At 52.0% G+C, this 13,083-nt stretch overlaps 1 protein-coding gene across 2 annotated transcripts in view; it reads left to right on the top strand.

Annotated features, from left to right (window-relative positions):
• The window catches only part of LACTBL1 (lactamase beta like 1), a 22,200-nt gene extending 10,153 nt beyond the window's left edge, over positions 1-12,047 (top strand). For both annotated transcript variants that reach the window (XM_032301225.1, XM_032301224.1), the window contains exons 4-8: positions 3,332-3,441; positions 6,140-6,297; positions 7,968-8,206; positions 9,500-9,605; positions 10,920-12,047. In XM_032301225.1, coding sequence (XP_032157116.1) covers positions 3,332-3,441; positions 6,140-6,297; positions 7,968-8,206; positions 9,500-9,605; positions 10,920-11,898 — 1,592 coding nt within the window. In that variant the 3' untranslated portion in view covers positions 11,899-12,047. The remainder of the gene's footprint in view (positions 1-3,331; positions 3,442-6,139; positions 6,298-7,967; positions 8,207-9,499; positions 9,606-10,919) is intronic.
• Positions 12,048-13,083: the final 1,036 nt, after the last annotated feature.

Here is a 13,083-nt window from a genome sequence, read left to right as displayed (position 1 = left end):
CACACACACACACACACACACACACACACACACACACACACACACACAGAGCAAACGGTGTTTCCCTTCCTCTGCCTTCAGCCACCATGGTGGAATCTCCAGGCTGCAGTCTCCTTTCAAGACCCTCCTGAGGCTGTATCTAAGACCTGGATAGGAACAGCTTACAGGTGTTCAGAAGCAGCAGCTGCCATGCCTGGGAGCCTCTTCTTCCTGGTGGATCAAGGCCCAAAAAAGGAGCCAGCACTGCTGGTGTTGCTTACTGGGCCCACTGTTGGTATAGCCATCCCTGGGACTGCCAACCCGTTGGGATCCTGGGTGGTCCAGGGTCCCATGTCTCTGCAGAAGTCGGGGAAAGAATGCCTGTCTTCATTCCTGTGTCATCCTATGTTACAGATGCTCCAAATCTCAGTGAGGTGCCCTGGGCTCCCAAGTCCCACAGAGATTTTTGCAGAAATGACTCCTTTTATTTTCTTGCCAGCTCCTTCCTCTCCCACCCACAGCCCTTTCTTTCTAGGGTAAGTTTCTTTACCCTATAAACTTAGCAGCACGAGAACGGACTATTACAAAAGAGTCAAGGAAAGCTTCCTGGAGGAGGTGGCATTTCAGCTGGTCTTAAGATATTCCACTAAGTCCCTAGGGGAGTGAGGTACAGCAAGCAGAGGTGTGGGTGCTCTTGCAAGGAAGAACTATTGAAAAAGTCACACTGGGAAGGGCATTGGTTTCACAGGTGTGAAATTTATCCAAAGCTGTGGGCTCTCATGACATCTGGCTAACCTGAGGCTAGGAGGGGGTAGGCAGCCTGGTCTGTCTTCTAGGGCCATGCTTCTCAATCTACTAACCTACCAATTCATAGCAGACCAGTATTACTTACAAATACATAAGAATTAATTATTAGGGAAATATAAAAAGACATGCAAAACAGAAGCCCAAGTTTTCAATTATTAGATTCAACAGATGCAAAATTACTTCATCAAATAGCAAGAAAAGTTCTAAATGCTTTATCTCAAACTTGTACTTAATTTGTCACAAATGGGAAACAAACAGTTCGTGGTCTGCAGACCGCGCTGATCTAGGTGCTCACCCTCCCATGGGTATCACCTGAGGGGTGGTTAGACAAGCAGACTCTCAGGCCCCACCCCATAACCACTGACTCGAATCTGGAGTCTTGCTCTGTCACCCAGGCTGGAGTGCAATGGTGCCATCTCAGTTCACTGCAACCTTTGCCTCCCAGGTTCAAGCGATTCTCCTGCCTCAGCCTTCTGAGTAGCTGGGATTACAGGCACCTGACACCACACCTGGATGATTTAGTAGAGGCAGGGCTTCACAATTTTGGCCAGGCTGGTCTTGAACTTTACCTCAAGTGATCCACCCACCTTGGCCTGCCAAAGTGCTGGGATTACAGATGTGGGCACCTCACCGGCCTTTTTTTTTTTTTTTTTTTTTTTGAGACAGAGTCTGACTGTGTTGTCCAGGCTGAGTGCAGTGTTGCAATCTCGGGTCACTGCAAACTTTTCCTCCCAGGCTCAAGCCATTTTCCCACCTCAGACTCCCGAGTATCTGGGACCAGGCATACGGCACCATGTCCAGCTAATTTTTGTAATTTTTGTAGAGACAGGGTTTCGTCAGTTGTCCAGGCTAGTGTCAAACTCCTGGGCTTAAACGATCTGCCCTCCTCGGTCTCCCAAAAGTGCTGGGATTACAGGTGTGAGCCACCACGCCAGGCCAACCCTGCCTTTTAAGATTCCTTGGTGATTTTTCGTGGAAGGAGCAGCACTGTCGACACCAGCCCCTACCGGGGTCGCAGGTTGAGCAAAGCCTAGGCTCTAGCTGGGACCACCCTATCCTGTGAAACCCATATCATGAGGTTGTTGAGGCATCCTCCCTAAGGTTTGTAATCTTTCTGTTTGGGACCGTGTCAGTTATCTATTGCTAAGTAACAAACCACCCCAAAGCCTACTGGCTTCAAACAAAGCAATTGATTATTTCCCATGATTCTGTGGGCTGGCTGGCAGCTCTGCTGCTGGTCTAGCCTGGGCTCTCTCCGGTGCAGAGGGCAAGTCAGCTTGTGGTGTGGTGGGGGCTCCCCGTCAGTGTAGACTCTCTCTTGCTTTCAAGGCCGCTATCCCAAACCTGTCCGCAAGGTGGCAGCGTTCGCAGGGAGTAAGCATCTTAAGGTCTGGCCTAGGAAGGTCGCAATTTGTTCGGCCTCATTCTTTTGGCCAAAGCCAAGTCACAAAGCCAGCCAGCTTCAAAGGTGGAAGGAGCTGACAGAATGTATGGTCATATGGCTGAGCGCGGTGGCTCATGCCTGTAATCTCAGCATTTCGTGAGGCTGAGGTGGGTGGACCACCCGAGGTCAGGAGTTCAAGACCAGCCTGGCCAACATAGTGAAACCCCAGCTTTACTAAAAATACATAAATAAGCCAGGTGTGGTGGCGGACGCCCATAGTCCCAGCTATTTGGGAGGCTGAGGCAGGAGAATCGCTTGAACCAGGGAGGCAGCAGTTGCAATGAGCTGAGATTGCACCACTGCACTCCAGCCTGGGCGACAGGCTGAGACTCCGTAACAACAACAACAACAACAACAACACAAAAGAATCTATGGTCATATGCAACCTCCCACAGGCGCCTTGTCTCAGTTTTGGGTGGAGTCTCAGGGCGCAGTGGAAGATGAGCAGGATGTATTCATAGTCCTGGGGGTGCTCATTCCCCTTCACACCCCACTCCAGCCTTAGAGGAAAAGGCTCGGGTGCTGCTGTGATGATATCACAGCCTGAATCCTGGCCTGCCAGCTCCTCGCCAGCTCCCCCGAGGTGCTGCGGAAGTCACACACCCCGACAAAGGCAGAGCAGGTTCAGTCCCACAGCCCCGAGGCTCAGCTCTGGTAAGACAATGAGTTGTTGTTGTAGTTGAGGCCTGAGTCATAAGTGGGGCTGGAAGTCCACCCAAACACATAAGCAGGATGAGGGCAGGTAAGATGTACAGACAGATGTGGCTGAGCCTGTTCCATGCAGCCAGAATGGTCTAAGTCCACTGACCACAGGGAGATGGGAAGCTGGTTAAGCAAGGGAGAGGGGAGTGCAGTGACCACCAACCAGGAGCTGTGGCTGGATGGATGTCACCTGTGGGGCTGGGCCTTCTCCCCAAGGACACACTCTGCTCCATAGCCCCTCAGGGCCTATGGCTGGTCTCTGCACCCTGATATCCTCTGGCTCAGCTGGGGAGGGCTGTCCTTGAGGCACTGCTCTGGCCTTTGTCACCACTTTCCCCCTATCTCCTAGTTTCCTATCCTGATCTCTGTCCCCTCCTCACCATGTGATGTTCGCTCCAGATTCCCTGGGACCAGAGGAAACCTCTGCCCCTGTGAGGATGTGTCCCCGGCATCCTGAGCCAGTGCCCCTGGTCCACCCACTCCCTGTGTTGAAGGAGGCCCTGGAAAAGGTCAGTGATGACCCATCAGGGAACTGGACATGTGGGCTGGGCCTGGGTGATGAAGGGGAGGGCAGTCCCTCTGTGCCGGCAGTGGCATTCACTCATTCATTCATTCATCCATCCAGCATGTATTCCTTGAGCATCTACTCTGCTAGGCACTAGGAATATGACAGGAAGAAGACATTGACCTGCTCTCAAGAAATTACTGATCTGGAAGTGAGGAGAACAGTGAAGACATCAAACATTTATAACCCTGGGGCAAGAGTAGGGTAAGAAAAGTTTAGGTGACTTTGGGAGCACAAAGGGATGGGCCTTAGGGTCAGGGAGGGCTTCTGGAGGAAGTGGTGTCTAGGCTGCAGTGTGAACAAGTAGCAGATGCCCAGATGACCTGTGTCTGGTGAAGGAGGCTGGGGTGGAGGGCTGTGCTCCAGACAGGTGGAACAGCACCTGCAAGGGCCTGGAGGCTGCAGAAAGTACATGCATGCAGAGAACTGAGAGGCCATAGGTGGGAGGTGGGGAGGATGGGCTGGGCGAGGATGACTGAGCCCACGCTGCAGAGGCAACTTTGATATGATTAAACACTGCGTGCTCCCCAACATGACGTTTACCATTGCAGGATGTCGAAATCGTAGAGGGAGGTGTCAGTCGGCTCTAGTCTGTGCCAGTCAGACCCCAGCCACTTGGGTCACCCACCTTGGGAGACATGGAGATGAGTGCAACATGATCAGAAATATATGAGCCATAGCATGGTGGGGGAGACTCGAAACTGACATCTGAGGAACAGTTAAAGGGACAGGGTGTTGAGTCCCAAGAAGAGAGAAGGCATGGGCCAATGCAGAGCCAAAAATCGCTGTTTGCAAACACTTGAAAGGCTTTTGTGAAGGGGAGAGAACAGAAGGGTGCCATGTGGCTTTCAGGAGTTACAGCAAATATTCAAAAGAACAACAATAATAACCATGCCACCTTCTATTGAGCACCTGGTAGGTGCCATTGCCATGAAGCCTCTTACATGCATTCCTCATGGATCCCTATCTACAGAGGGGACAGAGGCTCAGAGAGGCAAAGTTAGTGCAGGGATGGAAAGTGGAGGTGGACAGAGCTCAGCCAAGGATATGTAAAATCACTTGGCAAGGTGGTCCGGCAGTTAATTAAGACATAGGGGCCGGGCGCGGTGGCTCATATCTGTAATCCCAGCACTTTGGGAGGCCGAGACGGGTGGATCACCTGAGGTCAGGAGTTCAAGACCAGCCTGGCCAACATGGTGAAACCCTATCTCCACTAAAAATACAAAAATTAGCCAGGCATGGTGGCACCCATCTGTAATCCCTGCTACTTGGGAGGCTGAGGCAGGAGAATTGCTTGAACCCGGGAGGCAGAGGTCGCAGTGAGCCGAGATCACGCCACTTCACTCCAGCCTGGGAGACAGAGCAAGACTCTGGTCTCAAAAAACAAAAACCAAAAAACCAAAAAACCAAACAACAGCAAAAAAGAACTGGGGCTAGACTTGGCACAGGGTTCTAATCTTGATTCCATCAGCCAGTAGCCATACGGGCAAGTCACCCCATATCTCACAGGCCCTCATTTCTCATCTGCAAAATGGACAGAAATTAGCACTGACTTGCGAGGATTAAAGGAGACAATGTATGAAAATCGCTTTATGCCATGCCTGGTACTTTCTATTTTTTAATTTTTATTATTATTATCTTTTTTACTGTTGCTATAACAGCCTGGCACATCCTAAATGCCCAATAAATGTCAGCTGTTATCATCATTGTGCTTATCACTGATAATAATGAGGTATTTTTTAATTAATGTTCAGGCTAGGTGAGGTGGCTCACACCTGCAATCAGCACGTTGGGAGGCCAAGGTAGGAGAACTGCTTGAGGTCAGGAGATGGAGTACATGTGTCTGTACTCCTAGCTACTCCACAAGTCTGAGGTGGGAGGGTCACCTGAGCCCGGGAGGTCGAGGCCGCGGTGAGCTGTGCGTGAGCCACTGCACTCCAGCCTGGGAGACAGAATGAGACTTCATGTAAAAAAAAAAGAAAATTAAATAACCAAACAAATAAATGTTCAAAGAGGGCCGACTGCCCTGCATTAATAGTGAATTCTCCAACATCAGGGGTTCAGGCTAGGCCTATTGGAAGTTTTCTAGGGCATCTGACATGGGTTTGACTATAAAGCAGTAGTTTTTTTTTTTTTTTTTTGAAATGGAGTTTTGCTCTTGTCGCCCAGGCTGGAGTGCAATGGCGCCATCTTGGCTTACTGCAACCTCTGCCTCCTGGGTTCAAGCGATTCTCCTGCCTGAGCCTCCCAAATAGCTGGGATTACAGGTGCCTGCCACCACACCCGACTAACTTTTTGTATTTTTAGTAGAGACAGGGTTTCACTATGTTGGCCAGGGTAGTCTCGAACTCCTGACCTCAGGCAATCTGCCCACCTCGGCCTCCCAAAGTACCGGGATTACAGGCATGAACCACCCCGCCAGGCCTTAAAGCAAAAGTTTTAACCCCCTCTCCCTTTTTCTTTTGCTAAGAAACTGTTTCTTTGAGCAAACATCTTATGAAGAAGCCTAACAGTGGGGGCCCCAGCCCATGGGGCACGGTTTGGAGGCTCACTGGGGTGCTGTGTGCAGGGTGTGGCTGTGCAGGATGACTACTGAGGGTGAGGGCAGGGGCCTGTCACTGCACCCGTTCTTCTCCCTCAAGGTGGACGGGATCCTGCGCCAGGCAATGTCTACCCCAGGCGTGGCTGCCATGTCTGCAGTTGTCATCCACAATGACACTGTGCTCTGGACAGGGAACTTTGGGAAGAAGAATGGCTCAGACCCGACTTCTGGGACCCCCAATGAGTACACCATGTACAGGTCAGCTGGGTGATCTCTAGGGTCCTGTGGAGGGGGAAAGGGATGGGAGGGCAAGGGGGACCTAGGAGGTAAGGATACTGAAGAGAATCATGGCTGGGGTCTAATCTGCCAGAGCCTGTTATGAAGTCTTGACGATTTTTTTTTTTTTTGAGACAGAGTTTTGCTCTTGTTGCCCAGGCTGGAATGCAATGGCACAATCTTGGCTCACTGCAACCTCTGCCTCCTGGGTTCAAGCGATTCTCCTGCCTCAGCCTCCCAAGTAGTTGGGGTTACAGGCATGTGCCACCACATCCAGCTAATTTTGTATTTTCAGTATTTTGTATTTCAGGGAGTTTCTCCATGTTTGTCAGGCTGGTCTCGAGCTCCCGACCTCAGGTGATTCACCCACCTTGGCCTTCCAAAGTGCTGGGATTACAGGCGTAAGCCACTGCGCCCCACCAAGTCTTGATAATTTTTTTTTGAGATGAAGTTTCACTTTTGTTGCCCAGGCTGGAGTGCAATGGTGTGAGCTTGGCTCACTGCAACCTCCACCTCCCGGCTTCAAGCGATTCTCTTGCCTCAGCCTCCTGAGTAGATGGGATCCTGAGTAGCTAGCACCACCACACCTGGCTAATTTTGTATTTTTAGTAGAGACGGGGTTTCTCCATGTTGGTCAGGCTGGTCTTGAACTCCTGACCTCAGGTGATCCCCCCACCTTGGCCTCCCAAAGCGCTGGGATTACATGCATGAGCCACTGTGCCCCACCTGTCTTGACAATTTTATAGAAGAGGAGACTGAAGTCCAGAGAGGACCAGTGAGTGCCCAATGTTACATTACAGGGGTAAAAGGTCAGGAAAGAATCCCTTCTGGAAAGAACCTTGGCTCTAAACTTCCCAAAATAAAAAAGGCTGCCTTGTGCCCATGCCCTCAACCCTGACCATGTGCCACAAAGGAACCATAATCAGTTCCTCGTTCCTTGCCCCAGGTTCCTGTCAAGTGGCAACAGTGGCCCAGATGGAAACAGCTGGGGATGTTCCACAATGGGAGTTATTCCATACTGAGATGTTGCATACTGGGAGTCTCCCCTCCTGTGTGCTGCCTGCAGGCTCCTCCTCAAAGCTCACGATGTAGAGTGAACACATTTGTTCCTGGGGACACTGTGCGTTTTACAGGAGTCCAGAGGGAATTGCACTGAAACTGCACCTGCTCTGTGCCAGGCATGGGGCCGACAGTTCTATCTGCTCTTACGTATTGAGCACTTAGCACCTCCCAGGTGTGCAGCCAGGCCCTTTACACACACAACCTCATCCCATCCTTTTATTAACACAACCGGTGAAGCAGGCAATGAAATGGAATCTCAGATGGGTCTAGAAACTTGCCCAAGGCCACAGGGCCAGTGAGAGGCAGAGGCACCATCCAAATCCAGCTCTGTTCCTGAATGGGAAATGCCTGGTAAAGAGCCTGGCACAGGATATCCATCGCACCTCAGCCCCTTAGCTCTGGTTGTGTTCTCAAGCATCCCAAAGGCAGTTCCACAGAGGCTGGTTCATTTCTGCTGGAGATGTTGACTTAAGCAGGGATGCAGTGCTTCTCTAGAATTCTAAAAAGTTGCAGGCTGGGGGCACAGGGTGGATGTGGGTTGTGGGGCCAACAGGATGCCCTTTGACCCTTGTGTTTCCACCATTTTCTAGGATCTCCAGCATCTCCAAGATCTTCCCCGTGCTCATGCTGTACCGTCTGTGGGAGGAGGGCATCGTGGCCTCTCTAGATGACCCTCTGGAGCGGTACGCAAGCACCTTCACCATTAACAACCCGCTGGGTCAGGCATCAGCCCCGGAACGGCAGGGCCTGAGGGACGAGTTGGAGGAGGTGGGCCCTGCTCCAAGGCCTTCGCCTGTCACCCTTCGAAGGATGGCTAGCCAGCTCTCAGGTGAGTCTCAGAACTGACTCAGGCTGACCCAAACCATTTCAGATGGGGAAGCTGAGGAACAGGTTCTCATCCAGGTGAAATAGGCTCACTCTCACCTCTGCTTCCTGAACTGGCCCTACCTCCCTCTCACCGGATGTGGGTGGTGGGCCAGGGAAAGAAATATCTCTCGAGGTAAAAGCTGAAGTGAAGCCTGGAAACAGACCAAGTAGAAACATCAAGATGAGTTGGCAGGTCAAAATCAAGTTGATAAGGCAAGATGAGCAAGTCAGTGAGTCAATATGTGGCCAGGCTCAGTGGCTCATGCCTGCCATCCCAGTGCTTTGGGAGGCTGAGGTGGGAGGATCACTTGAGCCTAGGAGTTCTAAACCAGTCTGGGCAACATAGTGAGACCCCATCTATAAAAAAAAATTAAAAATGGCCAGGTGAGGTGGTGCACACCTGTAGTCTTAGCTACTTGGGAGGCTGTGGTGGGAAGATCACATGAGCCCAGGAGTTGAAGGCTACACTGAGCTATGATTGATGACATAGTAAGATCTCTCAAAAAAAAAAAAAGAAAAAAAGGCTATATTTTTAAACAATTCTACAAGGAAGACCTAGTTTCCCTTAATATATAAAAGTCACCTACAAATTATTACAAAGACCAACAGCCCAACAGAAAAATGGGTAAAGGAGAGGAACAGAATTGACAGCTCACAGAAAATACTCCTAAGAATATTAAGGGCTGGGCTTGGTGGCTCACGCCTGTAATCCCAGCACTATGGGAGGCTGAGGCGGGCGGATCACCTGAGGTCAGGAGTTTGAGACCAGCTTGGCCAACATGGTGAAATCCCGTCTCTACTAAAAATACAAAAATTAGCCCAGTGTGGTGGCTTGTGCCTATAATCCCAGCTACTCTCACTCTGTAGCACAGGCTGGAGTGCAGTGGTGTGATCTCAGCTAACTGCAACCTCCGCCTCCTGGGTCCTGGTTCAATCAATTCTCCTACCTCAGCCTCCTGAGTAGCTGGGATTACAGGAACACGCCACCATACCCAGCTAATATTTGCATTTTTAGTGGAGACAGGGTTTCACCATGTTGGGCAGGCTGGTCTTGATGTCCTGACCTCATGATCCCCCCACCTCGGCTTCCCAAAGTGCTGAGATTACAGGCGTGAGCCACAATGTCGGGCCCTTCTTTTTTTAAAAAACATTTTATTATCTCTCAACTCATGGAAGGTGGGGAGGGAGTGCACCCAGGGGCCCATCATCCCACCCTCAGCTAAGCCCAGTAAGTCTGATCATTGCTCCTCCTTAGGGCTGCCCAGAAGGCTCCGCTCCACTTCGCTGCTGTGGAAGGGCAGCACCCAGGAGGCCCTGAACCTGCTCAAGGATGATGTGCTTGTGGTGGACCCGGGAACCAGGTGAGGAGCATACCCTGATGCCCAGCCTCACATTAGGAGCCTCCTGGGGAGACACACCTGCCTGGGAAAAAGCTGACATCATTTCATCCTAGGTGATCAGAGAGACTTGCTTCCCAGCTGGAAAGGCCAAGGTCTAGAGAGGGGAGGCCAGCAAGAGAGGGGAGAGCTGGGCCCAGAATCCAGTTCTGTTTGAATGGAATGTTTTTTTCCATTCACCAACTTAACATTTATTGAGCACCTACTTTGCCCAGAATGTGCTAAACACAGAGGTGCAGCAGCAAAGAAATCCAACCGGGCCCTCCTCATGGAGTTTGCACTCTTGTGAGGGAGACACCGTGAGCAAATAAGCAAGGTGAATACAGATTTTGCCAGGCTGGAAATAAATGGATTGCTGACCAGATGGGGAATGGATAGCTGGGTGGCCATTGAACAGAGAAGCCCCACTCTGGGAGCAGTGGGACCGTGGGGCTGGACAGAGGACAGCTGGCACTCTCCGGCTTCAGGGGCCCGCCTCTGGGGGGTGACCCATTTCCAAGTTTGTCCCTCTGCTTCTCCAAATGCTGAACCTCAGGCCCCACTTCCCTTAAGGAAGAAATGATCCAGGTGATGCAGAGAGAGGAGATGCCTGGACATCTCCAGGCTGGAGTCCTCCTTTCAGCTCTGCGAATAATTTATTGCAATGTGACCTTGGATGATGCACTTTATTTCAGTGAAACTCATCTAACTAATCTTCCTCATCTGCAAAAATAAGGAAGTTGGCTTAGAGTTCAGGAATGCTTAGTAGAATTTGTGAATTTTCACCCATCCTTGCACCTTCCTGAGGCACTATTTTAGAGATTCTGAAACGGTATTTGCTCCTGGAAAGAAAAGAGGCCTCTTGCTGGTTACCGGTGTCCGCCCCAGCCTGGAAGAAAGGAGGGTTGAGACCTTGCCTCGTACATGGTCACTATCATTTTTGTTTCCCCAGAGCCATGTAAGCCTTGAATTTTTCATTCGATAAAGTAAATCATACTAAAGTGTGAAGGGCCAATAAGATGTGTCCGACAACTTTGCCAGGTGCACCGCTGAGCCCAGCTCTCTTCCAACCTGCTATATGACACTGGGCAATTCCCTGCCCCTCTCTGGGCCTTGGTCTTCCCAGATGTAGAAGAGAGAGCGTCAATGCCCTGAAGTCTCTTCCAGGTCTGACCACCTAGGATGCAGGGGAGCAGGTTCCTTCCCAGCCCCGCCCAGTCCCATGAAACTGGTGGCATTTCAGATAGCGTGGGCAGGTGAGGAGGGGCCCCATCCCAGTTGCCACTGCTTTCCTTCCAGGTGCCATTACAGCACGCTGGCCTTTTCGCTCCTGGCCCACGTCCTGGCAGCTCACACCGCCCAGGGCGACTACCAGCGCTGGGTCTCGGAGAACGTGCTGCAGCCGCTGGGGATGGCGGACACGGGCTTCGACCTCACGCCAGTCGTGCGTGCGCGCCTGGCCGCGGGCTTCTACGGCAGCGGGAGGCCGGCTCCGCTCTACGACCTGGGCTGGTACCGGCCGTCGGGCCAGATGTACTCCACCGCCGCCGACCTGGCCAAGCTGGCCGTGGCACTCCTGGGGGGCGGGCCCCGGCGGCTCCTACGGTCCGACGCGGCCAAGACGCTGCTGGCGCCGCTGCTGGCCTGCCCAGGTGCCTACTTCGCCAACGAGACGGGCACGCCGTGGGAGTTCCACGCGCAGCGGGGCTACCGCGTGGTGCGCAAGGACGGCGACCTGGACGGCTACGCTGCCACCTTCTCGCTGGTGCCCCCGCTGCGCCTGGGCCTGGTGCTGCTGCTGGCCGGGCCGCGGCCGCCCGGGCCCGACCTGGTGGCGCGGGTCTACGACGAGCTCCTGCCCGCCCTGGAGCGCGCCCTCCGGGAGGCCGAGCCCGACCCGGCCCCGCCGCCCAGCGTGCGCCCCTTCGCCGGCTACTTCACCTTCGCCAACCTGACCTTCTACGAGGTGCGTGCCGGGCCGGCGGGCGAGCTGCACCTGCGCCAGTTCGGGCCGCGAGTGGAGGCGCTGGTGCCCCTCGAATTCCGCACCCTGGCGCTGCGCCACCTGCGCGGCCGCGTCTTCCAGCTGCACGTGGCTCGCGAGTTCCCCTGCGCTCTGCCGCTCGGCGACGCGTGGCTCTCGCTCGAGGCCCAGCATGGGCAGCTGGTCAACTTCTACCCCTTGGATCACCACGGGCTGTCCCCCGGCTTCGATGTGCCGGGCCTCAACACGTACCGAGTGCTGCGGCTGCAGCACAAGCCGGTGTTCAAGACCTAGTGACCGTGGGCTCAGCCTGGAACCCCCCTGTCTCTGGCCTCCCAGCTTTCCTGAGTGAGGTTTGGAAGGGGAGACTGTGGGGATGCCTATTAGAAAACACAGGTAGTTGGCAAAGTGGAGTAGGGTGGTGCTACTCAAAGTGTGGTCCTCCGACCACAGCCGGAAATTCAAATTGCCCCACATCCAGAAGCGAGGAAGGATTAAGTACAGGCATTTAGACTAAGCGTTTAGAAACTTTAACAAGCACCCAGAAATTTAAGCATTGAAACTGTACTTTTGTGCCTGTTCAATCTAAAGCAAAATATGGGCTTGTATTTTGTCTTTTAAAAATCAACATAAGCAACCGGGCATGGTGGCTAATGCCTGTAATCCCAGCACTTTGGTAGGCTTTGGTGGGCGGATCACTTGAAGTCAGGAGTTCCAGACCAGTCTAGCCAACATGATAAAACTCCATCTCTACTAAAAATACAAAAATTAGCCAGGCTTGGTGGTGGTTGCCTCTAATCCCATCTACTCAGGAGGCAGAGACAGGAGAATCACTTGAACCTGGGAGGCAGAAGTTGCAGTGAGCCGAGATTGTGCCTCTGCACTCCAGCCTGGGCAACAAAGCCAGACTCTGTCTCAAAAAAAAAAAAAAAAAAAAAAAAAAAAATCAACCTAAGCCTGGGCAACATGGTGAGACCCCAACTGTAAAGAAATAAAATAAAAATTAACTGGGCATGGTGGCTGGTAGTCCCAGTTACTCAGGAGGCTGAGGCAGGAGGATTGCTTGAGTCTAGGATTTGGAAGCTGCAGTGACCCATGTTTGTGCCACTGTACTCCAGCCTGGGTGACAGAGCAAGACCCTGTCAAAAAGATAAAAATGAAAATCATCCTTATTGAGTTATAATTTACATAAATTGATCACACAACTGGAGTACAGTTGGGTGATTTTGACACATATTTATGCCCATCACCACAATAGAGGTATAGAAAATTTTATCACCACGAAAATTTCCTCTACTCCTTTGCAGTCAGTGCTCTCTTTCTCACCTAGCCCCAGGTAACTGCTGATCTGCTTCCTGTCACTATAGATTAGCATTGCCTGTTCTAGAATTTCATACAAATGGAACCATATGGTGTAGTCTTTTGTGTCTATCTTCCTTTGTCAGTACGCTGGTTTTGAGGTTCATCCATGTCTGTGTG

This window comes from Sapajus apella, unplaced genomic scaffold (assembly GCF_009761245.1).
Source record: "Sapajus apella isolate SASKATOON/1434 unplaced genomic scaffold, GSC_monkey_1.0 scaffold43, whole genome shotgun sequence".
NCBI lineage: Eukaryota > Metazoa > Chordata > Mammalia > Primates > Cebidae > Sapajus > Sapajus apella.
This window is presented reverse-complemented; position numbering and strand designations above follow the sequence as displayed.